At 36.4% G+C, this 27,988-nt stretch overlaps 1 protein-coding gene across 1 annotated transcript in view; it reads right to left on the bottom strand.

Annotated features, from left to right (window-relative positions):
• The window catches only part of VPS13D (vacuolar protein sorting 13 homolog D), a 111,052-nt gene that overhangs the window by 45,741 nt on the left and 37,323 nt on the right, over window positions 1–27,988 (bottom strand). Inside the window, 29 exon segments of the mRNA XM_042794934.1 lie at window positions 991–1,087; window positions 1,887–2,036; window positions 2,982–3,131; window positions 3,484–3,600; window positions 3,863–4,042; window positions 5,668–5,776; window positions 6,131–6,291; window positions 6,937–7,045; window positions 7,794–8,029; window positions 8,870–8,993; window positions 9,121–9,296; window positions 9,546–9,676; window positions 10,523–10,665; window positions 11,591–11,717; window positions 12,320–12,511; window positions 13,877–14,124; window positions 15,271–15,481; window positions 16,125–16,275; window positions 17,016–17,063; window positions 18,054–18,189; window positions 18,755–18,907; window positions 19,249–19,354; window positions 21,717–21,791; window positions 22,439–22,561; window positions 23,765–23,905; window positions 24,901–24,990; window positions 25,474–25,680; window positions 26,408–26,482; window positions 27,307–27,532. Of these exon segments, the coding sequence (XP_042650868.1) occupies window positions 991–1,087; window positions 1,887–2,036; window positions 2,982–3,131; window positions 3,484–3,600; window positions 3,863–4,042; window positions 5,668–5,776; window positions 6,131–6,291; window positions 6,937–7,045; window positions 7,794–8,029; window positions 8,870–8,993; window positions 9,121–9,296; window positions 9,546–9,676; window positions 10,523–10,665; window positions 11,591–11,717; window positions 12,320–12,511; window positions 13,877–14,124; window positions 15,271–15,481; window positions 16,125–16,275; window positions 17,016–17,063; window positions 18,054–18,189; window positions 18,755–18,907; window positions 19,249–19,354; window positions 21,717–21,791; window positions 22,439–22,561; window positions 23,765–23,905; window positions 24,901–24,990; window positions 25,474–25,680; window positions 26,408–26,482; window positions 27,307–27,532 (4,192 nt within the window).

Consider the following 27,988-nt stretch of genomic DNA (forward strand, 5'->3'; position numbering starts at 1 on the left):
ATCATCAGTATCAGTGGATAAACTACTACAAAGAGTGTACAATAAGTAAGGAAACAAAAAAACAGCAAAAGCATTGGGGTAAATCAAACCAAAGGGCAGATTAGGAAACAGCATAAGAACAAAACTCAAAATCTTTAGATTTGTAGTCATGAGGAATAAATAAAGTTTTTAAATCCTCTGTGAAACATAATACTCCTATTTTTTCAGAGACAATTCAGAAGATACTGTGGATTAGTGAGACACAGAACATTTGAGCATCATTCATAGGCTTGTCCCCAATTTGGAATCATGCCAACAGCTATTTTACTATATAACCCTACACAACCTACTGCATAATAAAAGTGACTTTTTCAATTTTCAATCCAAATCAGACATTTCAGAAAGTTTCCAAAGTACAGATAAATCCTACAACAGAAGGATAAGAACAACATCTAAGAGATTAGAAGCTTCATAAACTCTGCCTTGCCTCACTGAATGGAAGAAAATTTATATTACAGTTAAAGCCAGGGGTATGGATGTCACAACTAAAAGGTCAGACAGCCAGAATTTTCCTTCAGTTAAGTAAGAGGGACTGTCCAAGGAACAAATGAACAGAGATCCCATTTCTAGCCTTGGGTTTAAATAAACAGACATTACTAAACAAAGTGGTTTGCTAAATTAATAACACAGTTTCTTTTATCCCAATTTACATGAATCCAGATACAGGGACTTAAGATGAATACTAAACTCCTTCCCACAGAGGCTCAGCTCAGCCACCATGTACTAGACAACAGCATGTTACATGGGTCATTACCCGAATACTGCAACAAGCACAACATACATGAACAGCTCTATAGGGGCCACTGAGACATTAGCTTTCCAGTTTTCTGTTCAACAATGGAAGTTTCCAAGCAGCTAAGAGTTTGCTAGGCATTCTGAACTGATTTTATATGCAAAGATCATAATACCTCTATACACTGTAAAACTGGTCTTTGTAATTTTATACTATACCTGATTCAGACTGATCATAGCCAAAGAAACTCAATAGCTTCAGAAGTAGTTTCTCCTCAATTTGAACTGTGAACTTTCGAGCAGTGATCATCAGATGCTATGAAGATAAAAAAGTCTCAGTTTACACTATTAACACTAGAGGTATAATCCATGTAAGTCATTAAATAGGATGACGTGTTCTACTTCAGTGGAATATTTCCACTGGAATGAATTATAGTAAGAGTCCCACCTTCAAAATGTCTTTGGTAGTTTTCTTCACCTAAAGTTACCTGTAACTAGTGATGATTGTTTCAATTTTTTTGGAAGGTATTGTGCTTCATTACCTACTGCTAACACTGAAATCAGTTGTTTTTCAACAGAGCATCAAAATACGTGGGTGAAGGTTCCAAGTGAGAAAATAGGTCTTGATAACCAACTCAGTTCTGCCCTCACAATGCATACCACAGTTGGTGGATAAATTTCCAAACATTTCCAAGCAGCTGCAGTACACAGAACAGAACTTACGCTACAAGATAACGCTTATCAGAGAGAAGCAATAACCTTGTAGACAATTCATGAAAAGCATAGTATAGATATGCTGGTTCACTATGCTGCAATGGTACCTATCACTTCGGAGGGCAGAATAATTGGCTTGAGAAGGTCACAGACATGAACAAACAGGGGTCTAGCCTAATTTGACAGATTAACGTATTTATTATCCTGTTCATCACTGTACTGCAACTTCAAGCACTATGAATATGAGAAGGCAGTTATAGCATCCTTTAAGACTCAGTATTAATTCAACAAAATGTATTTCACAAATTACTTAATTCAGACTACTAGTAAAAATTAGGAACAGGAAAGGTCATTTAAACACTGTAACACCTGCATGGCACAATCAAAAGATTGTGGTTTACCTTGTATATATCAGTCAGTGCATTTTTACTGGGAAATTTCATTGCATTTACTTGCACAGCAGGACCAGTTTCCACAGGTTCATTTTCACTCATCTTAGGCGTCAGAAAGAGCATAAAAGGCTGTGTGGTGCCAATAAGCTGGTTGTCTACCTACAGAGTGGACAAGACAGACAACAAAATCTGAACAGGTGACAATAAACAGCAAAATTTGTTATCTTTAACTGAGGACTTAAAGGCTTTCAGAAACACACGGTCCCTGAGCCAGGGAGATAAAATATACTTGTTTATCAATCACCACTGAGACCATACAAAAAAAAAATCAGAAATGGCCCCCATTAAAAAAACCCAATGGTTATATCTACCAACAAACAAAACCTTTGACAAAATTGCTACATGACTTTTTTTTTTCAACAAACACAACCAAAAATATTAAAGAGCAGAGTTAAGATACTCCTGCATTGAAGTTTGACTGATCCATGTAATTATCCATTTATCTCATGTAATGTACATCAGTACCCACAATTCCTCTTCCAAAGAATTCTTACATATTGGGAACAGAATAGTAATAATTTTGAGGAGTTTTTATAGTCTTCCATTTAACATGTGAATTCTGGATTTCAAAGACTGAAGTGAAAACAGAGGTTAAGGCAAAACTCTGTGAAGTCAAAACCAAAATCCAGTTGGAAAAAAATGTAAGAGGTTTGTATTTTTCCTATTTGTCTATGATTCTATGATTTATACTGTGATACTACCAGCATTAGGACTCCTGCTTTCAAAAGCGGCTTCTTCCTTATGTAATGACAAAGAACCAACAACCAGGATGGGAGAAAAATTTCTGTCTGGCTTGTTTACAAAATAAAAAAGATTCTAACTTGCCTAATAGAAATCAAAAGCATGAAATACAATATATCATTGTCTAAACTATTACTCAATAGAGAACAATGAAAAAAGGAAACACTGATGCTAATCGAAACTTCTATGATATTTAGTCATTGAAACCTCAGTAACAACTCTAAACATTTTTCAAATCTATTATGACAACAAAACCCACAGAAGACCCATGAATAAATAAATTTGTTTTAAAATGGCAAATACCTGTACATCTTGCACACTGAGCTCTAGCATCTGACTTGTTGACAGTTGTGTGTAGTGGACATTAATTCTTGTGAGGCTTGCAAATACAAGCTCTTCAGGAACTTTGTTCACCAAAGACAATCCTATTCCGCCTTCCAGTTTCACAAGCACCTGAAAAAAGAATATTTGAAGATGGAAAAAAAACCAACCAAACAAAAAAATCCACTAACAAAAGAACTCTGAAAAAAACTTGTGATACTGAATACGTACTTCTGCAAAGAAGTTACTTTTTTTTATACTCATATCCAGAAAGGCTGAACATTGACAATTAGTCTTTGAATAAAGAGGTGTTAAGACATATAAACACAGCTTCTAAGAAAGAAGAGTTTTAGCAGGAAAAGCTGTAAGTTCATTACAAGAGGTCATCACGGGGAAAAGTTAATGACCAACGTCCCCATCCCCCATCTAAAATCTAAAAAGTAAAATGATAAATAAAAGAGAGATACTAGTTGTAATCTCTTACTTCTAATTCCTGCTCTGTATCTGGATTTTTTAACTTCCGTAGATCTTGTTCCATAACTGGAAGTTCATCTCCTTCAGTGGATAAACGATCGTTTCTACGTTGGTTAAAATCCGTTATCTGATAAACAAATAAACTATTACAATGATCACTTGTTTATAAATAAACAACAGCTATGTTGTCCTACCTTATATTTTTTTTAAAAAAAGTAACTACAATGAAAACTTTTGTTGTAATTATTTCAGTTTTATTATATTCCCCTCCCCCTTCATATCATTATGAAGGTAACTTTCTGGAAGAATTTAGAGATCCAATACAGAATGAGGTGTTTCAAGTACAAGCAAAAAATGAAACTAGATTGTCATTAATGAAGGACTTTCACCTGGAGAACTCTAGTTGGCCCATCCGGGATGACTCTAACAGCTAGTACTCCTGACCCAGGCCTCATCTTCTGGTTTATGAACTGCTGTTCAGGTGGAACTGGCCCCAAAAGTTCAAGTGAAGTATCAGGACCAAGAACAACTTCTGCTCCATCATGAAGACCTGGTACTCCTCCCTTTGCCTGCAGAAAGAAAGAAGAGTAAGGGAAAAAACAAACAAACAAACAAACAAACAAAAAACCCAAACCACAACATTAAGTGATGAGTAAAGGCTTCAGATAATTATTTACATAGATTGATTTAAAAGTGTGTTTTACTTTCCTCTCTTTACTCTTCAGAACTGAAAGAAAAGCAGTCCAGCAGCATTTTACTTGATATTACTCAAGCTTCTGATAAATCATGTTTAACCAGCTTGGCAGCTAGGAGAAACAGCCAAGATCAGTAATTCAGTATTCCCACTGCACATTCAGAAACAGAAGCTATCATATCATGATCAAACATGGGAAGTCCTTCCTGAAATCATTTTCAAGGTGATAGAAAGCTTTTCAAAAGACAAACTCTGGATCTGCAGAGGAAAATATAAAACTTTACTGAGTCAATGTCTTAAAACAGCAATGCGGGGCTTTTTTGATTGCTTCAAACTGACAAGTAGGAACCTTCTAAACTACAGTAATTCGATCACAAAATGATCAATGCAGCATCACAGGATTAAGTCAAGTATTTTTCTCTGTATCTGTTTTTTGGTACTAGAATTGAAACATAGCACCAAAGGTGGCAAAAGAACACAACACTGCTGCTGTCCTTACCGTATCTATTCTGAAGGCTGGAACCTTCCTTTAAAACTAATCAGAACAGAACTACAAGTAGGCTTAAAAGGCTATTGTGAAGCCTTAGAAGTATTTTGCATATTTTTATTCTTTGCTTACATCAGAACAAGCATCTGAAACTTCAAAATTGGTTTTGCTAGAATATTTCTGGTTTCACAGAGGACATACATACTGTCCTGCTATTACAGAGTGAGCAAAATGACTAAGATGCTGTTTTTCTGTCACTGCTGTTCTGCTTTAAAATGAAGAGATATCCAAAGCACACATTTCTGGAAACATAAAAAAAACCACAACCCAACAACAACAAAAAAAAAAAACAAAAAAAACCCCACAAACAAATAAACAAACAAAACAAAACAAAAAAACAACCAAACAAAAACACCCCACAAGAAATTACAAGGAATTTAGAAACAAGAACAGAAAGGTGAGAGGGGGAAAAAAAAAAAAAATCTCCAATAGAACATGATGATGCCCTATCTGAAGAATTTTCTAAGTGATATTATTCTGTACCTTACAGATCCATTTCAGATTGATCGTGCACATAAAAGACTCACTTTTATCACAAGGATAATATATTCCCTACGAAGAATATTTTTCCAATGAACTGAGGTTGATTTCCATTGACATAGCTAGCACAATTTTTCAAAATAAAACATTATAAATAATACCATTATTTATTACAAATGTGTGAGAATATCAAGACCCTATTTATTACTATATTGTTCATTTACAACAGTAACGTACTATTAATTTTCTAATTATTTACTTTGAAATTAATAGTCCAAGATGTTTAACTATTTGAAATTGAGAACATTCAAACATGATTTTAAAATACACAAGTTCTTTGTGCCAGTCTGCTTTCCTCTGTATTCTAAACTTTGGCCTCAAAGCTTTTAGGTCACTTCAATACTAAACCCAGATGGCTCTGTCATCTACACCAGCAATAGTCCAAACAAGTTCAACACATAATCAGTACTGGCCTGGACAACAAGTCCATGAATGCCACAAGTCAACTTTCCATCACGAAAACTCCATGTCTGGGTAGTACTGCGCCGTCGATCAGGCTTTCTCAACATGAGAGGCTCATACCTGCAATGAAAGCATGCCACCCAATACTTAGAGGATTACAACTTGTCAGTTTTACTCTTCAGATGTGTTAAAGGTGAACATTTACTCTAATTTTGTTCAAGCCTATTTTCCTAATCTCATATCTGAAGTGCTCTTTTAACAAGCTGCTGCAAATACATTAGCCATGCTTTTAAAAGTATTTCTAAGTCACAAAAAGTGATCATGAAGTCTGCTCATGAAGATAGATAAAATCTAGATCTTCCACACGCCTTCAGAATCATTTCTTTCCTTATTCAGAGAATATCGTGTTAAGTATGTTTTCAAATACATTGTTAGAACCTACATCAGTTTTCTGAGAAATTGTATTTCCAATACCTGTTATCTGTGACAGCTGCCAGGCCTGCAATATCTAAAATCATACAAGAGTCTGCAGACCGAGGAGAAGGTTTCTGGGGGTTATGAGGAACTGAAGAACCTTCATGGCAAAGCATTCCTGTGCCCATCATTCTCCAAAGCTGGGATCGTTTTCCTGGCTCCTGTTGCATAAAAACTCAGCATTTAAGTGAACACAGCAGTACAGAGCAAATATTTTTGTTCTGTTTTGTGATCAGATGCTTTGAATTATAATTCTTGGAATGACTTGTATATATGTAACTTCAGAGCCCTGAATTAGAATTAGGAACTAGCTTATATAAAAACTTCTAATTCAACTCTGCTATTCAATGAGTATGTATTAGCATTATTGTATATTAATGTATATACATTAGCACTGTTAGATGCGGAGCTGTATTTACAAGCTATTTTTAAACTCAGCAACATCTAAACACAGCTTCTATTTCTTAAGAGCTCCAAGAACAGAAGACTTAGCTTACAATGAAACCTAAAAGGAAGCATGCCCTGCCTTCTAACTTCATTAGAACATCCAACATACAATTACCACACTTGGTCTCAGAGGCATTTACAACATTCCTTACTACTTCTATTACAATTCCTTTTTCTATCAGCCTTACCCCCATAAAAGTCTTATATGGAAGCACCACCATAATTCAAGCAACCTGAATTGCAATAACGTGTCACTTTTGATGGAGTTTGTCTCCACTCTTTAAAATTTACCATGAAACCTTTTTTTTTTTTTTTTTTCTCCCAAATTTTATTTAATAAAATCAAGTGTGTCTTAGTACCTTCTTTTTCAATACAACTCGCTGAGTCTTTGGAGAAACATCCAGGACAAGCTCTGAATATGCAGCATCCTTATTCAAAGCAACTGGTCTTACACTTGGCTCCTGTAAACTAGAACACCAAGAAAACATCATCATGTTTATCCAGAGTAGATGCTGCTTCTGCAGACTGAATTATATCTATACCAAAATCCAACTGAGGAAGCTTAAGCTTCTAATACAGCCAAACTTTTTTTTTTTTCCTCCTCTTCCTATTTTTGGAATGACCAGTATAAGCTGTCAACTTAAGAACATTCTTAAAAGGGACTTTGTTTTCTCACTGCAACCAGGAACTTCACAGACAAAGCAGATGAATTCCAAAGAAAATTTTCTACCTTATATTGAGGAAAACAACAAAGCATGTATCAATCTTCTGTAGCTGTTTTCAATAGTATATAAACTCATGCAAGTTTAAAATTCACAGGTATGTCAAAAAAAGGTATGACCTGTAGTTAAGTGTTCTTTATACACCAAATCAAATTAAGTCCCCCACGTGACCCTAAACATCCCTGCTCTTCTATCATCAGACAGTGGAGTCACAGCACATGACATATGCTAAATCCTTCTCACTGTGTGCTAAAAAAAACAAAGGCAAGCTGCACCTATAAAGCTAAACTGCCATGACCAAAGGAGGCAAGATACGCAGCTTACCAACTGCCAATTCTGAATTCTGTCATTTTGTCTGGTAGCTACAAGGTTGACAAAAGTTTACCTGCACTTGTAAAACTTTCAAACAGCAACCATTTAGAGAATATTAATGTAAAGCCTAAAGACCAGCATGAACATTCAAAATATTTTCATCTAGTATATAAAAAAATTACCCTGAGAATGTATATGTAGCAGCAATATAAATGAAGTTTTCATAGTAAAGCTGCTTGCTATCTTGGAAGTCATTCATGCTACAGACGATTTCCGAGGAGCCTGCCCCTTTTACTGTCAGCATTATGAAAGGTGGTAAAATAGGTTCATCCCATGCATAATCCAGAGAGGTCATGGGCTTCACTTCAGTGTACAGTCTTGGCTCCACAACACCATGCTGATTAAAAACAACTGGGACCTGCAACAGTTATGAAAGAGGATTTGGTTTCACAAAGAAAGTGTGAATCAGATTTTTTGCTATCATTTGCCCATTTTTCAGAAGTTGATCACTGAAATATGTTCTGCTCACTTCTACCGTCCCCTCTCCCCCCAGTGGTTTCATAAACATTTTCTTCCATCCAGGTCTCAATTAAAGAGAGCCTCAAAGGGATGAGAAATGTCATCTTTGTTTCTATCTGTCATCTGCAGTTCAAAATGTCTTCAGCCCCATGGCAGCATCTCAAGCCCTCCTAGTCAAAATTAGGAGACTTGCCCAGTTTTATTTAACAGTTCAGTACCAAAATCCAGAATAAGAACTGTTAACTATTAAGAGCTCTGTCTCCTGATCTCAAGACAGTCAGCAAGTTACTGTAAAACACACAAAATAAATTCTCTGGTTTTTACAATCACTGACATGGAAGTCCAAAGACAAAGAGAAAGGAAGTAGCAGCAGTAGCCTGAATTCTTTTTACAGGTTATTCAAGTGCTGAAAATAACACAGAACAGGTTACAAACTATTACCCTAGCACAACTTTCTCACCAGTAATAATGCTCTTGCTAAGACTTCTAATGCTCTCATGAAAGCCACAATGTTATTAGCACTATTATTTGAACAAGATGAAGTAGCTGAGTGCTACCAATTTTTACTAAAACTTCATAAAATTATAATTATATACAAATACCTCTTGTAGACATACTGTCATTATATTTCATTATACAATCTAGTCAGCTCCCTCTTCTAACAAATATAAAAGAAATCCTACTTCACTTTTCCTACTAAAAAATAAAAGAAAAATAATTTGATTTTTTGCTCTTTTACCTTGGAAAAATTGTCTATGCGGAAAGGTGGCGGTAACTGATCTGTGTCACTGAATGCAATGCGGTATGTGGCTCCTTGAAGAGTAATTTCTACTCTTAAGAAGTAACATTTTCCCAGGGTGTCCCTGAATAAGAACAAACAAGTGCAACAGAGGTAGGCTTCTGATCTGTTACCTGCGGTCATATGTGTTAAACAACTGCTTCTATCACAAAATGGAAGTATGCTACAGAAGATTTATTTATAATAGCTACCTCATATTAATGTGGAACGAGTTATTCTTGTTGACCTCAAAGCCCCCAGACCAAATGCAGTTTGGCACATCCATTAGTCTCACACATAATAGCTGATCATAATCGTTACGTGGCCAGTGGAACACAACGCTGGAACCAGGAAGTGTGGAAATATAGCCATCAGGATTGGTTGTTCCCTAGTAATAGAAATTAGTAAATACATAACCTACAGGCATCAAAAAAATACAGTATTGATCTATATACCTCTCAAATACGAATACAGCAATTATTCTGTTAAGTAGATGCTGGTATTAGAATAATGAGAAAGATCCTGATAACCAGCCAGTAACACATTTAAGTATACTGTCTGTGCTCTTTTTGATTAGAAGATGCTGTGACTAACTATAGGTATTGCAATAACAATCAACAAAAAGAAAGCATCTTACCCGGCCTCTGGCAAATTCCCGCTGAACAAAGGCAAGTTTGTAGGTTGATTTATTATCCAACAGGTAACGTGGTGCAAATGTTACCATGCACGTATCAATATAACGGCCTCTGCCTTTTTTAACATCAATACCTGGTAATAAAACCAAGTTAAAAATAAAGCTGTAATTTACAAGAGAAAACAAAAGGTATCCGTCACAATGTATTTCACATAAGAACTGTTTTTCCTGGGTTCCTGAGAGGTGGTGTTTCTGCCATACCACTGCCATAGTTTGAAACATTATTTTGAACAGTAAACGCAATTTTATGCCATATGTTACCCTCTGCTTCTTAAGTACAATTTTGCGATCATAAGCACTGAAGATAAAAAAACCCAAACTATTTCAAATCACAAGTAAATCAATGCAAGTAATTATTCCACTTTCAAGTATATTAAAAATTCCTCAAAAATCACTGTGGAGTAACTTCCAAATTGTCATTTAATTAAAAACTATAAATTTCTGAGGAAATTGTAATTTAGGTACACTAGGAACACAAGAAAGACAGAAGTTGCACTCCTCTACATCAGCCTATAGAGGCACCACAAAGCAAAACCCACAGAAGTAGCACATGGCTGGACAGTCACGGTATATAGAAAATCAAAATCAGTCAATAATGTGGTGAGATTTCAAATGTACTCAGAAGTAACACAGAAGCAGAATAAAGACACAGAAATAAAAAGAATAGCTTGTTAATGCAGTTATTAACACTTGATTAAATGTAAAAATAAAAACAAATAAAACCTGATTTTTAAACTAATGAAATTCAAAATACAGATGTAAAAAGACTTTAAAAACTATTTTTTGTTTAATAATTTTCTCTGGACCCTCAAAACCCTCGAACAACGCTTCCCTACTGTAATTGTTCTGGTTTTGATGTCACTGACATCATGTCTTGTCAAGTTCTACAGTATTTTTCAGCTGTTCCTATGAGCACATACCGATGTTATAAATGAGGCCTGGCCGGTTTCCATGTTGGATCACCTTAAGGGCTCTGACACCGCTACCACCATCCAGGGAGAAGCCCTGGCACCAGCCAGGCATACCTTCAGGATGGATTCCTCTTCCAATCCGCATTGTACAACTAGGGGTAAGAAGAAAAAACAAAGATTTACTCATTTAAATGAAGGATCAAGTATCAGCGCAACACTGACGATCAGAGACATATCCAGGTACCAAAAGAACACCCGTGTTATAATATAAAAGCATTAGAAGCCACAGTCAATGTCTTCTTGAATAATTTATTCTGCATTTCTGCCATAAGGTCTTTTAAACATATTGGTCAAGATTCAGTTACCGTGTCACGTAGAAGACTTGGTAATTTTCAGACTGATTAAGCATGACAACATTTGTACGTTTTTTTCTTTGAAAAAAAAAAGAAAAAAAAATCTGGAATCAATGTTTGTGATAAGATTTAACTGTTGTTCATTTGGGAAAAAAATTCCAGAACATTTCAGGTAAGTTTATTTTCAATCATGTTCTTATTTCTTATTTTCATGGATAAAGCAAGTCCTCTCCTTGATGCCAAAGTAGCTGAAAAGTTTCTTTTCCAAAATGCTGCCGTTTCCTTTTACATCAGAATCACAACAGTTCTGCTGCATGTGGACTTCCTACTAAGTGCCTGCTCCTACTTCTCTATTAATATTCAGAGTTTAGGATTAGGGGTTAGGAGTGGGGTTTTTGAGTTTTAACAAAGTAATTTATACAACTCAGTAACTCTCTCCATAAAGGTGCTTCTTTTACTTACAGAAGAAGCACAAGTTCAAAACATGCAAAGTAAAAACAAAGCAGCCTGCAGATACAACAGAACTACCAAACCAAGGAGTTTTAAGTAGGAAATATCTAAATATGCAATATGCTTACTTCAGTATTTAGAAACTTAGTAACTTAACAGGTCTTCTTAATAGGGTAAGACTTTTCTACCTTACATATCAGCACCCAATCCTCTGCTAATTACTTTCATACTATGTAAGGTTTCTCCTGTCTGCTCTTCTTGTGGTATTACTTACAAGTTTGGCTGTTCTTTATCAGCATAACAGAATAGAAGCGGGCTGAGGCTTCTAGCAAGCTCGTGTTCTTCAAACTGACCTGCAGCATCTGTTTTTGCATTATCTTGTCTGAAGATAAGTGGTAATCCTTTAAGTAAACACAAAAAAATGGAGCGTCAAACTACACTTCTCCTTTGCACAAATTGAACTGAGGATGGTAAAAACTACTTCAAATTAAGAACAAGTTAAAGTATTTCGGTTGTAGTATTCATCATTAGTCTGCATGCATTCTCCCACTCTCATTCTCCACCTAACCTGTTCAACAGCTAGTCCTACTAACAGCTGTGAGCCATGGAGCCTGCTCCATGTGTTAAAATTCTTGCAGCACTGCAAGCGCCAATGGATGTTAATATAGATTAACTGCAATTTAGACCTGCTGCATTCTGAAGGCATATCAGTCTTTGAAAACCACAATTTTAACAGTGATCCTATCTATGTTGATTTATTTAGAGGTACGATAGCTCATGTTTGAAACTCTGCAATGTAGCAACTAAAATGTCTGTTATCTTCTGTAACATTTATCAAACAATAGCTGCAGGCACTGAAAAAAAAAAAAATTCCTGCAACTTTAACTCTGCTTAATTAGTGTTTGAAAGCTCTATTTGGCTAGAAAGAAAATCAAAAGACTGCATGAAACCCTTATTTCCCAGTTCATGATTTCAATTACGCAACAAAATACTGTAAACTTACCTGTTTTGTTGATTAACCAATATGGTGCTGAAATTAGTATTTTTAGGGAACCTTCAGCACGACACACAATCCTTATGGTCAAATTTAACAGTCGTTTGTTGACATCATATAATCGCATCCGCACCATATAGTTCTGTGTCCCAGGAGGAATCAACAGCTCTTTGCAGATTGGAAAGTTTTCCAGCAATACCCCTATGAAAACAAAAGAAAGTAAAATAAAACCAAACATCCTCCACACAGAAACATTAGTTTCTGGTAAGAATACAGGTTGGTATTTCGTATGACTTGATCTTTCCAAGTATCTATATATTTATATATTCCCTGGTGGGAAGGACTTGGGGGTGATGGTGGATGGAAAACTGCCTGTGAGCCAGCCCCGTGCGCTCGCAGCCCAGAGCCCACCCGTGCCCTGGGCTGCAGCCAGAGCAGGGGGGGCAGCAGGGCCAGGGAGGGGATTCTCCCCCTCTGCTCCGCTCTGGGGAGACCCCCCTGCAGTGCTGGGGCCAGCTCGGGGGCCCCCAACAGCAGAAGGACACGGAGCTGCTCGAGCGGGGCCAGAGGAGGCCACGAAGATGCTGGGGGGGCTGGAGCAGCTCCCCTGGGAGGCCGGGCTGAGAGAGTTGGGGGGGTTCAGCCTGGAGAAGAGAAGGCTCCGGGGAGACCTTCGAGTGGCCTCCCAGGGCTTAAAGGGGGGACAGGAAAGGTGGGGAGGGACTCTGGGTCAGGGGGTGGGGGTAGGACGAGGGGTGATGGGTTTAAACTGAAAGAGGGCAGATTTAGATGAGATCTAAGGCAGAAATCCTTCCCTGTGCAGGGGGTGAGGCGCTGGCCCAGGGTGCCCAGAGCAGCTGTGGGTGCCCCCTCCCTGGAAGGGTTCAAGGCCAGGTTGGACGGGGCTGGGAGCCCCCTGGGCTGGGGGAAGGGGGCCCTGCCCGGGGCAGGGGAGGGCTGGGTGATCTTTAAGGTTCCTTCCAACCCAATCTATTCTATGTTTCAATGATTCCATATAGCTTACCCAGATTAACTTTTAAATCTGCCCAGTGTAGTAACCTCTTATTTCATAAACAAATGCCTCTAAGTCACAAGCAGCAAAAACAGTTCTGTAAAGAATCCTGCTTAGGGCTAATTACTGCTTTAGGCATCAGAACTCCAGCCAGTGTTGAATAACTCCATACATATTCTCAACACCAACTTTTTCTGTGAAAGAAAACAGCAAAACCACCCAAAAGATTGGGAACTTATTTATTCCTTTCTTCATCACTTTTCTCTCTAGTTTCCAATGTTTCCACTCTCAGAAAAATGAGAAAGGAGCCGAATAATGAACAGACCAAGACAGCTGACAGATTTGGGAGAATGATGGCAATATTAGTATATTTTCTGGATGCATGCACTTGGTTAACAACTACAAGCAGCCCTGCAACCCAGTAAGTTACCATATAAATGTTTTCAATTTTTTAATTTTTCCATTTTTGCACTGTAGTTCCTTGTACAAGAAACAGTTATCTTGAGGTACTCCTCTAGGAGGATCACAAAGCGGTGTATGAAAAAGAAGCTTACCAAGCTCAATGTTCTGAGATGTATCAGCTGTGTGCAATGCTGCCTCTTTGCCAGGTTTTAACGTCCCACTAATTGGCATTCCTTTAACATAAAACTCGAGTTCACAAGGCAGCAAGTTACAGACTACCACCGTTGGCAAAAGATAAATAGTGTGCCCAGGCTGTCTGAAAATCTGTTTAGCACTGTCAGAAAAGATGTTGGAAGGCATGTAATCTGGGTAATTTTCTTTCTTTATAGCCACACAAAACCTGTGAAGGCAGAAATATGTGAGTAGTCGTCAATGAATTCCATGGAATAACTGAACCCTGTCTTTGTGTATTGCACTAAATCCCATAACATGCTGTAACTTCAGGACTGATAGCAAAAACAGCATTGTGAATTGCTCTCCATAGTATCACTTTACAGTTTGATTATAAGGTATTTTGTATTTATGCCTAACATTAAGACAACAGGAGTTTCCTGATTTTAATCAAATAATTAATTTAGTCACCTAAAAAACCTAGTCTGTTCAGAGACCTAACAGAAAATTGCTTTTATAGATTGCCAACTTTAAAACGAACTTCCATAAACTCACAGAAACATGTTACCAATTATTACTAAAAAGAGATTTTAACTATTAAAATAAACTATGATCATGTTCTTAAACATAAATGATGAACGTGTCCTTCTTTCTTGAATGAAAGATATATCCTTGCTTTGGCCACCTGACACTTCAGCTTTTCATTAGTTACATTAAAAAAATAGAGTAAATAAACCTTCATTTTAAGTAATTTGTTAATTTTCCTCCCTGTGATATGTTCAAAAACAGCATATTAAGAAATGAACTATGGAACTAACACACAGCGGTAACTATACAGTATGGAAAGGTCATTTCCAGAAACAACTACCATAATGTCTATCCTAGTATTTCCTAAATTGAGAGCATCCCTAAATCCATCGTATCTGATGATTACAAAATTCCATTAAGTCCTTACTATGTAGCAACATTTTTGGGCTTAGAACAGAGTACAGGACATTCAAGACAAAGAATGAGTATTTACAAACACACTATGGTAAATCACTCATTATTCTCAGTGAGTCAGACTAGATGATGTAATATAAACCCAAAATTCTATTTTCTAAGCTTTTCTTTTTTACAGTAAATATTAATACTGTGCTTACTTTGTATCCTCAGACATTTGCTACCAAGCACTCTCAAAGGGGCTTCAAGGAGCCCTGCAGAAATTCAGCAGTTATGCTTCAATGTTTTTCATTAGTCAAGAAACCAAACAAAACTTTCCACTAAACTGCAGAGGCTTTCATTTCTAAGTATTTTCTTTCCTGTTAGTTACTTTCACAGTATTTATCAGAAGGAGGTAACACAGCTTATGGAACAATAATTAGGTCATAATTACCTGAAAAATCGGCTATTTTCAGACTCCATTGAATGACACTCTCGTTTGCTGCTACATACTTCTGCTGTCTTCTGAACATTAGTCCAATGAATTGGAGCCTTACAGAAAAAGACTCCCATTCCTTTTGGCCTGGCTTGCAAACGCCAAGATGTAAGGTGTAATGGAATAGCAAAGGAATCTCCTGGCATAACTGCTGGAAGAACTACAGGTTCTGCAACCAGAGAAGAAAACACACATATCAAAACAGGCCCCTTTACTGAAAAGCGTAAGATTTTCAAATAGTATGTCTCTAACTTCTGAAGCAACACATTTCATTCTAATAAACAACACCAGCTGCCTCATGTATGTTTCAAACACCAAACCACTGTTTTAAGCCTTATTAACAATTTGGCAGCAGATGAATTTAGGTCTGTAAATCTAAAGCTGGAAACAAACTGAAAACTTGCTGGAAATTAAATTCTTTTTCCTTGGATGCTTTAGTGAAAATACTTATTTTAAAAAGACCTCGTTCACTACATTTTGCATACATTATCAGCATATCACTACATTTCTAGACTGCATCTTTGCATGCCAACACCTGAAACCTTCCACACCGCTGCTAAAAGATACAACATGCTACATACAGAAATGAGATTCAGTCTTTACAGAGTCTCAGCTTTCTCCATTTACCTGAACAGTAAGGAAAAATCTTACTAGGTTCTCTGGCTTACCTTTCTGATCACTTTCTTCTTAACATTACCCACTTCCCCTCCAGGGAGGTCTACTTTGTTGTGAACCATTAAAGACAGCAGAGTATCTTCTGGGGGAGGAAGCTAAGGACTCCCCATAGTAGGGAAGGAATACACAACACTTACTGTCAGGAGCAGAAGGACTATCTAGTCTTAGTTCCATTGGTGTTTCCAGTTTGTTCTTCACAATCAAAGCTGAACGCACTGTTATCACTTTCCGAGCACTACCTTCCATGGTAACTTCAAATACCACACGAACTGGAGGCAATGAAGAAAACTGGAAGATATTTAAAAGCATTAAAAGGCTCAGGTATTGATTACATCTAGAAGAGGGACACCTCAATTCTGAAGCAGTAACTGCTGGAGTAAAAACTTGCCAACTGAGTCCAATCACCTGCAACACCTTAGGTATATACAGTTTCATAATAACTATTTATAATCCTGTACCTCCTCTTCAAAACACAATAAAAATTAACTATGAAAAAGCAATACTTAATACTAACTCTGTTATCTTTTTCAAAACAATGCAAGTTCAAGTAAGAGCAATAGAGATCCTAAAAGGACACTTTATACACTCTGTCACTATTACATTATTTTAAAATTCATGGAGTTTGAATTCCAAGCCTCATATAATTATCAGTCACTCGCCATTCCTAGATGTCAAAACTAAAAAATTAGATGAACCTTTCTTAAAATATGTATACTTTCTTCACTCTTAGCTGTGGTATTTTATCTCCTCATTAGACAGCCATTGCCACTTTGATCCTGAAAACCGCATTTTATATGGGCTCACATGCTGGAATTCACATACTGGACTTAAGATCCATTCTTCAAACAACCATTTACGCTGGTACGGAATGGTAAGTCATGTTAAGTACTTTTTCTGATTTGATAGTTTGTTTTGTTTGTTTGACTTTCGTTTCCTTTCTACTGAAAAGGTTCTAGAAGGATAGTTCACTTGCAGAATTATGCTAGTCTTATTTCAGTAGCTCTCAAAATATGAAAATATATACTTACATAGACTTGTGGATGTATTATATTTGTTCGACTTATTGGGCTTCCAAGCTGGGAGAAAAGTAAATAAGAAAGTTAAAGTTGTTCAATTTTTAAGATATTACTCTTAGTTGTAATACAGAACATTACTACAGAAGAATAAACTAAATACTTTAATTACTTTGTGTTTCTTATCTCAATACAGTTTGGGAAACAGGTCAGAACTGTATTAGCAAAACTTGTTTGCAATACTGCTTTAAAAACAAATGAAGCTGAAGGAATAAGTTTTATTGAAAGAAGAAAAAGCTAGAGATGATGTTCCTGAACAGCAGTTCTCATTAGTTTGCATCCTCTTCCTTCAAAAATCAAGTTACAGAAAGAGATGATGCTTTTTATGCTTCAATTTGAAAACATCAGAATAAGAGACTGGCTCTTGTCAGTAGTATCATGAAATTAAATTCTAATCCTGTATTATACCAAAAAGAGCTCAACTTCCAATTTCTTCAGTGCTCAACAATTTTCAGTAGCTAGTCTCAAAACTTAACTAGTTTCAAAATCCACAAGATCATTTTTATCATTGAGCCTCAACCACCAACTGCCAGCCTGCTGATTATTACAACTGCATTTTTCCTTCATGACAAGTATATTTTGTCTAAGAAGCCACATATTTCAACAATCTCTAGACTTACAGGAAATAGCCAGTGTTGTTTAAGTAAATTAAACACATGAAAAGCATTCCTGTAACAGAAGAAATAAAAATAGCTGCTGAAACGCAGTGCTGATCTAAAGCTCAATTTCCATGAGTCCATGACACTGTCACTAATATATTAGTTCTGTCATTGGAAGCTCTGACTGTTAAGCACAGACTAACTGCTGACTATTCTGTTTTTGTTACACATAAAATTGCCAGTTAGGAACCCAGGATCTCCAAAGTCTCCCAGTCCAATCTAAGTGGAAAGAGGACAATGTTATACAACAGCTGCTTTAAGAACAAAATCTTGGAGACATCATCACTCTCAAATTACATATTCTGTTAAAACTAACACTCAAAATCAGAATTACAGTAGAAGATGATGAGTTCTTATCTGGTGCAGCATATCGGAAAAATGTTCCAACTTTGTCCACAGATACTGGACTGACTTCTTCCCAGCCATTTACTCTCACTTGCAACTGATGAATTCTTAGATCATGTGTGTGCCTGCAAGGTTAGATAAAGTTAAATTACTATTAAGTATTATTATATAGTATAAACACCAAACAGTTCAAACCAAGAACATCCTCTAAAAGCCTCAAGAGTGTTTCTATTTCACAGATAAAGACAGACCTGATTTTACATCTGCTCAATTGTTCCACCTTCCCTAATAAACATATATATGACAAGTACAACTATGTCATACAATAAAAAATAGAAGTATACTACATATTTGTTAACAAATTCTTCTAGTTCTTAACACTGATAACAGTTATGCTCAACAACCAATGCCCTCCACCCCCCCATCCTTTGAGACCCCTAAGTCTTTCTAAAAGCTTGTAACAATCCAAGTCACATTTAGGAATGGCTGCCAAGAATAGTAATACATGCTGCTTACTATATAACTGATAATTTCGCTCTATACCTGATTCTTAAACATTGAAAACCAAAACATTAACAGATTTTTAAAAATATCCACTTTTTATTTAACACCTGCTAGTTCATCACAACTACAATCCTGTATTCCATATGTGAGTGTGCCAAAACACATCTCACAGCCTAGTTGCTTCACCTGTGTCTGAGTTTCCCTCTGGCTTCAAATTCAAATGGAATCTCTTGCCCAGTGATAACTTCTTGCCATTCACTGACATTATGGGCATCATCCAGCAGCGTCCCATTCTCCTCAGGAACGACACCTGGACTCCCACTGTGAGACAGCGCGGCCCTGTAAAGAATCGCATAATTTTACAGACTGACAAAATGACGACTTCAATTAACAAGTGCTTTTTAGTCTCCCTCAGGCTATACAAGTCCTGCAGTAAACACATATACATCATGAATGTATCTGTCCAGGTTTCAAATTCTGTTTGGCCTCTTGAAAAAAATAAACTTTGTTCTTAGTAGTAAAACTATCTCACTGTCAAACAAAAAGCTCTTAACTAAGAAAGACTGGGAGTTGCCTCTGTTTCTCTGAAACAAAACAAAAGCACTGAAAACAATAGGGTTTGGCTGACACATTACAGAAACAACAACTATTGTCAAAGTGATCCCACAACAGCTTCTTACCGGGTTGGTGTTGTAGTTAGGGTGGAAAACCACAGAGTACATCCAGTATGATTTCTCAGAGCAAAAGGGACAAATGGCTGCCTACGTTTTGGAGTCTTCATTTCAGCTATAAAACAAAATAAAGATTTGTCTAAATGCTTATGAGAGAAGCCTTCATCAGATGCTAACATAGGATGAGACACAATGGCTGGAGAACCACGACCTGCACCAACTACAGAAAAACAGATCGAAGAAACGGGATAACAGATCACTAAAAACATTTTAAATTTAGTACTTATTACAGAAATAGAATAAAGCAAACAGAAAGTCTTCCCCTACATTAACCCCCCTGGAACTGAGCCTAATCTACATGTTCCTTTGTTTCTTCATATCAAGTCATAAAATACAATGCCTCTATAGTTATAACTAACATGTAGAAAACCCAACTAAAAACTCAATGATTATCAGGAACTTTTCACTTACAACCAAATGCTCATCAAGTATTAAACACATATTCACTTACAATTAAGATTTATCCTCTCTTTAATGTGATGAATACAGGATTATCTGGTACCCCCCTTTAAATGGGGCTTCTATCCTCAAAGACTGAACCAATAGAAATATTTTCCTATACAGCATAAAGCCTACTAAAACAAGGTATGAAAAATAATGTGAATGCAACCAGGTAATCTGGTTTTGTTAAAATGCTGGGACAGCAAAATGCCAGAAGAAGAAACTTCATCTACCATGTTTGACTCTTTCAAGTACGCATTACTAACAAGCACACAAGTGTTACTCTCATCTTCCATACTGCAGTACACCATATTTGTGAAAATACTTACTGTGTTTGGACAGAAAAAAAACCCTGTCAAATTCCAGTAACTTATTTAAAAAGGAAGATAAATGGCGGCTACCTAAATACATACATCTTTTTGTGTGAGAGAAGTAGAAAGGCGGCACACACAATAAATCAGCTGCTTAAAGAAAAGGTAAGATCAAAGTGAGATCTATTCCACAGAATTTAACTGCAGCCACTCCAAAAGCTGACTGATACCAAGTTCAAGTACTTTCTGTTCTGAGACTCATCCATCCCACCACAACATGTGTCTAACTGGGAATAATTTCAGCACAGGTTTACAGAGGCAAGAAGCAGTAACGAGGAATGGGTAAGTTTTTGAAGGAGTTACTGATGATCACATACAACTTTATTCCAAATCAACGACATCAAATTCCTATATATCTTACACTGTCAGTTAAATCTGAACTCTCTAAAGCTTACAAAGAAAGTTCTTTCCCATTAAATGGCAAAAAGATAAAATTCTTGAAAATGAAAACTCTGATTTTTGCCAAATGCAAATAAACAATCTTTTCAGTGTTGAGCTTGACTTTATACAATTTTTTGGCTAGCCCAGGTACTACAAAATTACATACCAGAAGCCAAATGAACTTTCACTCTGGCGTTTAATCGACTGCCAATTTATTTTCTGAGACTTTTTAAAATAATTTTTGGGACTATGGCATGACTTTTAAAAGAAAACTTAATTTAAAAGTTGCATTCAGAGTCTACTGCCTGAAAATAAAGACTACCATCACAAGGAGGTTTTTTTCCATAAATCACTTAGTAATTTAGTTGCAACACTAACTAAAAGCCAAGCAACAAATATTAAAAGATTTTGCTGTTTGATTTTTTTCACAAACATAGCTTCCTGAAAAATACCTCAGAAAAATAAAACCTTCTTACATTTTCCAGTTTTGTGGGGTTTTTTTAACACATATGAACTGTCTGCAACCACTCAAAGATGCTTCTAAGGGCCAGTCTGAACAGGCCACAGATGTAGATTTATGGAAAGATTTCTGTCCTCCCATTCAGCAACCTTTCTACATGGGCAGTGTATTTATCAAGTGTGCTGTTTTGTCTTCTATAACATCAAAAATTTAAAAATCCTACTTCAAACTGAATGGTTTTGCCCAAAGACTAGTACTGTCAAATATAAAACAAATGAACCAAGATACTAGGAATGTCTTACTTCTGAAGACTTACTGAAAACAGATTGTTCCTTCTGAAGGCATTTTAAAGTTTTAACTAGCTGGATATTTTTAGAATATAAAGTAAAATCCTGTGATTTTATTATGGTATTTTTAATCACTCTATACTATCTCTCTAGGAAAGGGACATTGAATAGTTAACAATTCATACAACCTTCCTCAAAATAACAGTTTTCCTACATAGGATTAGTTATACTTCTCCCTTCATTCCTGAGGGGCCTAGAGAGAAATCTAAGAAAAAGAGAGTATGAAATACTAAGTTAATCAGCTTAAAAGCAAAGTAGCTGTTATGTTGTTTGGTATTGGGATTTTTGGTTGGTTGTTTTTTTTTAAATCTAGAGGCCAATCTACCAGCAAGACACATATACAACATAGTATTTATTGCACAAGAGCCTTACAAAGAAGAAAAAAACCCCTTTTTGTCTCTCTCTGCTATACAGTACCTCTAGCATAGATTTGATGCTCTAGGTTAGTCAAACTGGCTGTACTCCTAGTTCTAAGGTAGACAAGAGGAAGGCCTGGCAGACAGGAAAGACAAAGTTAGCAGGTAAGAAAACCCACAGAAATACAGGTAGACTCTTCCCCAACATGCATCAGGAAAGATACAGACAGTTGACATCATGCATTTAATGTCTGAGTCCCTCTATCCATTTGCTTACACAAAGTTGGCATTTGAAATGCTAAAATTTATTCCAGAAGTAACACTGGGAAAAAAGAAGCTGAAAAGACCTGCCACATATCAAGAGCTGTTCCTTAGAGAATTGTTTCATGAATACAACACCATTTTTTCCATAATCTTGGTCATTTAGGTCTTTGGGGATACAGAAAGAAAAATATCACCTCTGATCCGCACACACTCTAAACTCAACACACTTATTTAATTTTTGACAGGACAGTCACTCATTAATTGAGAAAGTGTGACAAAAAAGGAAGCAGAACTAGCAGCGCAAAGTTCCCACTCAAAGCCAAGTAGTCAAAAAGGTTTTTGTTTTTACAGAACTGAACACAACTAAACAGAAAATAGAATTTTTCTCTTTTTTGCCAAATATCTCTAACAATTCATTGTACGCTAGGAAGACCAAATACCTGCATTTGTAATACATTACACAGATAACTCTGTATGTCAGGACTGCTTCAAATAAAGTGCAATTAATGAGTATCATACTCTGCCCAAAACACGGTGGATCCACCGAAGAACCCATCCAGTCTTCTGAACTGATTACATTCACCTCCTTGTCCTGTTTACAGTAATCTTCCATCCATGACTGCTTGGTACATGTGTATTGTTCTGGAGGAATATAAGCATAGACAGCAAATGTCTCCAAGGTGGCAGTAAACAAAATAATTGAAAAGTATGTTAAATTCAAAACACTATAGTTACTCCACATTAATGGCAAAAGCTTTACCTCACTGCTTTTTCTATGACCCACTTACTTGTTTCTTAAAGACAAACAACAGCTCATGAAAACACAACAGTGTCTTCAAAACCAAATACTTTTATATTCTCAAGGTTATTAAAAAAAAACAAAACCAAAACCAACAAACTTTCAGTATAATTCCATGTTGTTAAGATACCCCTGTGGCAGAGTTCTCCCTGAGAAGGCATGTTAGAAGCAGTTTCTAATTTTTTCTTTTTAAGAGGTACATGCACATTCCTGCATAAATATCAAGACACCAATGGAGTCCTCTGGCACTGTATTAATCATAAACTAGCCTTACTACTTGTTATCACTAGTATTAAAAAGCATCACGGGAACTCTTATGAATCATTAATTTGCTTCTTTTTCTCCCACCTTGGCTCCCTCTCTCTGCCAACCCCACAGGCATTGCAGGAGAAAGGAATAAATATTCAAGGAACAAGAAAGGTTATTCTGTTAGATTTGCAAGCTCAGCCATTTACATTTTTTTATTGTGACCACTAAATTATTCAGATTTGCATACAATATTTCTGGGAAATGTACACAATCATAGTCTCGCAACACAGAAGCTTACATGAAGTTTGAGTTAATGATGAACAAAATATTTTGGTTTGCTGAGGTGGGAATTGACAGCCTAGGTTTTCAGAGACTGCAGAACTGAAATGAGTAGCTCCCCACTACACCTGTCAATGTACTGAAAAACGACGAGCTTATCAAAATATTTTTAAGTACTGGAAAGTATGGAAAGCTTTAGATGAAAGTCTGTTTCTGATTAAAAATAAATTTCAAACAACATATGAATTTGATAGAATTCATATGACCAGAGAAAGAATTCCTACTAACCTTGAAAATATGTAGCTCACGTCTTTACACTTCCACAGTATCTGATAAAATACAGGCTGCCTAAACGCACACCTGCATACAGTATCACATCAAGTATGTGGGGACTTGTGCCAAATCTCCCTCCCTCCAACGATGGGACACCAGCAGGACTCAATTAGGAATGACTCTCATTTTCAGTACAGTGAAAATTACACTGTATAGGGACACTCTCTGGGAGTATTCTGACATACCTATGAAGACAGAGGTAATGTTCATATCCAAACGGTGTTTAGCCTTTACTTCCAGCTTCAGTCGGGAAGGGTGGAGGCGGCTCGAAGCCTGTTGTTGCCAAGAAACTGAACATGGCCATGGCTCGATAAATGGCTCCCAGCCTGAGAACAAACAGGAAGCGTCACATGTATTACACATTTGAAGGCCACACTGGAATGCTGTTTACATATCTAAGTATTTAATAATGAGATCCTTTGCTTTCAATCTGCATTCAAGATGAATTTGTAAGCCTACAGATTAAAGCAAAGCTGCTCCAGTGCCTCCATTTGAACTAGTGTATATTATGTAGGGTCTTGCAGAAATATCTGAATTCTGAGGAAAGCATTAGAAGGCAATTACAACTTCATATTGAAGTTAGGTGGAACTAAGTTCTCTGAAATAGCTTTGAAAATTATTTTCACACCATTATATATAACTTGGCCTACTATTCACTATCACAAAAGACAAAAGACTAAAAGCTATTAAAAAATCCCCACTCTATGTACTTCTAAAAACAAAAAAACCCTGTCTTAATATTGACAGATAATTCCTGAGGTGGTTGTCACCAATTTTGTAACAGAAGATTTAGTTTCTAATTCAGAGAAAACACAGAACTAGATTCTTTTGTCAGTGTCTGACCTGTATTGAGGCATAACTTGCTTTTTTGTATCTAAATTATGAATGATGATGGTAGTCTTATGTTAATCCATTGTCCTGAGACTAATCACCTACCCTCACATGTTTTTCCTTCCTGAAGTAAGTAACAAACTGAATAAATCAAAACAATTAAATACGAAAAAAGGGAAGTGAATTCAGAGACAGCTAGTTACAGAACTGTCACGTTGTTGGATAACCTTTTTATGCAATTACATCTGAAAACTTCAGTGCAACTTTCATATCACCAATCTCTCTACTTTCCACATGCTTCCATCTGATACTAAGTTAGGGTATCTTGTCTAGGATCACATGTTCTTACATACACACACATCCCATCACAAAAACCTTTCACACCCCCTTATATGCATTTCATGTTGGGTGAATTTCAGGCTACTGTAGTAGGGCAAGACTGTTTTTCTAAGCTTAAATAAAGAAAACAACAACCCCCCCACTATTTCACCTGAAAGCTCACGATTGTAGTAATCTCCAGAGAGGGTAAAATGAGCATAGCCTTCAGGGTTGGCTCTCAAATGTTGGAGAAAATTCAAACCTGAAAAAGAAAGTCAACACTATACTAACGCAGAACAACCAATTTTCCTGATTTTGTGAACTGTTAAGTAAGCTATAGAAGGTTTTGTATTGTCTTTTAAATTTAAATAGTACAAAAAGCATATCATAATACTCTTCAAAAAACATTTACAGACAGCCATGCTTTACAACATGGAGCCTCCCTAGGGTTCCACTCAGGACAGATTTCATTTGCTAGGGGTTATATAAAGGAGAAACCAGAATCTTAACCCTACAAAGACTGTAAACTTCTTAAAAACAAAACTTAAAATAAACAAGCAAAAACTAAAAAACAAATGAAAAAAAAGAACTCAAATAAAACCCCCAAAACTGCACACAGCAACCACAAACACCAAAACACTGTCACCTGAAATTTCTTAAGTCGTAAGAAACTAGAGCATGGTGCTGAACACACAGCATATGACAGTCATTTTATGCAACACACTCAGCAAAACAAGATACTCACGTGAAAAGGTCAACTCAGCAAGGGGAACGTCACAGTCCATGCAGTCATCAATAAAGCAAATGCACACACTTTCTGCTTTTATTTCCACTCCAGAGATGAACTGAAAAGGCATGATACCGTGGCTATCTCGACCAGAAGAGGTCAGGGAAACTGATTTCAAAGGTTCAGCATTCTTAAATAACCAACTCGCTGCTTTTTTCAAGTCACCTTAGATAAAACCAAATAACCAATCAATCATCATCTACTTTATAAATTAAGTGTACTTATGTAAAAAACATATGGAAGGTAACTAATTCCCTCTCTCAAGAATTACAGCAAAACACCAACAGTACCTTGAACGTGTTCTATTTAATATGGTAAGTATGAAAGAATTATAAATACATTGGTATTTTCTAAGAATAAGAAATGTGTTTTGATGTTTGCAAACATAGTGGCAACATAATATAAATCTATATGAAAACTATGAATGCCTAAAAATAAGGTGGGAAACATGACAGTGCTGAAGAAAAAGAATCACTTGTGTTAAAGTTTCATCTTCTTTTCATGTATCGCATGTAGAAAGAAGTAGGTAAAACACATGATTCAAAAAGGGAGAGATGGAAACAAGTGCTCTAAAGAGAAAGAGATAGTAGTCAATAGCAAGAAATAGGTGTACCATAAGAGAAAAAAAGACAACCCAAAACCCCATACAGAAATACACTCAAACACCCCACATATCCCAAACAGCAAGAAGAATATTTGGGTGTGGCTTCTACACAGTGGAAGAACAGAAAAATGAGAGTGCTTAAGATCGTATGCCAACACAGAGCCAAAGTAAAGAAGAGAAGGAACTACTGCCTGTGCATCAACTACTTTACAGTCTGAAAATTTTTCTTAATTGCAAGTTAGGTAATATGAACAATCTGCAAGGCCATCTAAGAATATTTGAGGTTACCTTGGCAGATGAAAAGAGCTTTACGACAATCTTCCATATTGAATCCCAACTCCTGGAGGCGAGCCAGCTGTACCTCTGTAATTGAACAGTTAACCAATCATAAGTCCTTGACAGTTATCTACTTGTTTTAATTTCTAAAATTACGATGTATCTGTAGGAAAAATAGGGTTTTGTTCAAGATTGCAACTGTAGGAAAATCATATGATTCAGCACTGCTTTTACAACAAAACCCAAAAAACAAACCCTCCAACCCATAACATTTACATTCTAGAACATACGGGCTATTTTTATACTCCTACAGCAAGCCAATGTACTCCATGAATTTCAGTTGGGATTAAAGTTTTTTTTGTAAACCAATGCTTCATTCAGAACACAACTACTTATTTACTTTGAACTCCCCACATGACTCGCAAGTGCAATAGCAGAGAACAAAGCCTTTTTCACTAGTGTGTATTTCCTCATTACTGTCAGGCAGTGGTTCTGACCACACACAATTTTTAGTTTGTACAAAAGCAATGTCACCAAAACAAAAGATGGCTAGACATGAAGAGATAACTAGCAATTATGATGATTTCCATTTCACTATCAGTTCAATGACTTTGAAGAGGTGGCCCCTCTCCCCTTTTAAAAGTTTGCTAGCTAAGGAGTACTCTATCATGATGATTTAAAATGACAAGAAATGCTAAATGAAACTTACTACAAAACAACCCGCTATCATACTACAAGCAGAAAAAAAAAATGTATCTTTTTATAGTATCATCAGATAATTCAGAACAATAAAGAGTTTTACATGATGAAGGTATCAACATCTTTTGTGTCAATCATATAGTCTAGCTTCACACTGCAGAAATCTCCTTTAGACGTAAAAAATGGCTTCAGTCCAACAGTTAAAAACATACCAAGGACAGGATCCAACACACGTTTGGACGTGAATCTGTTTTCATGTGTCAATGAGGAAGTCTCATTCACCAGTGCTAAACTGGAAGCATTAGCAGTGCTTTCAGCAATTGATACAGTTGAGTCGGGCATAGCTGCACTGGTCTGTTGAGGAACTGACTTTGCAATTGCCAAGAAGAGTTGCACATCATTGTAGGACAGTCTGATATCCAGTGCTTGCAACTGAATCTAAATGAAAAATAAAAAAATGAGATTCAGTTACCCTTTTCTACATATTTTTGTTGTATACTTTGGATAGTAAGAAAGCTTTTCCCAAAGGAAGACAAAATTTAGTAATAAAATCTGATGACCACATTGTTTCAAAGCTCCATTAATGAAATTACCAAATTAGTTATTGTTTACTAACAACCAAAAGCATTAAAAGCATACATTAGAAAAAAAAAAATGTTTTCCTTTGTTATAATGGTAAAAAAAAGTCTCTAAATAGATTTCCCCTCGAATAAACACTAACAGTGGGATAAAGAAAATAAACTATTTTCTTTCAGGTATTAGTAACCATCTAACATGTCTACATTATCAGTCCACCTTTTTTCCCCACTATTAATCTCTATAATATATCCCAGAAATCACTCCTCCATTACCACTAAGAGCATTTTCTGCATGCTTGCTTCTTTGCCTTTTCCA

This window comes from Tyto alba, unplaced genomic scaffold (genome assembly GCF_018691265.1).
Source record: "Tyto alba isolate M040663 unplaced genomic scaffold, T.alba_DEE_v4.0 Super-Scaffold_20000042, whole genome shotgun sequence".
Classification (NCBI taxonomy): Eukaryota; Metazoa; Chordata; class Aves; order Strigiformes; family Tytonidae; genus Tyto; species Tyto alba.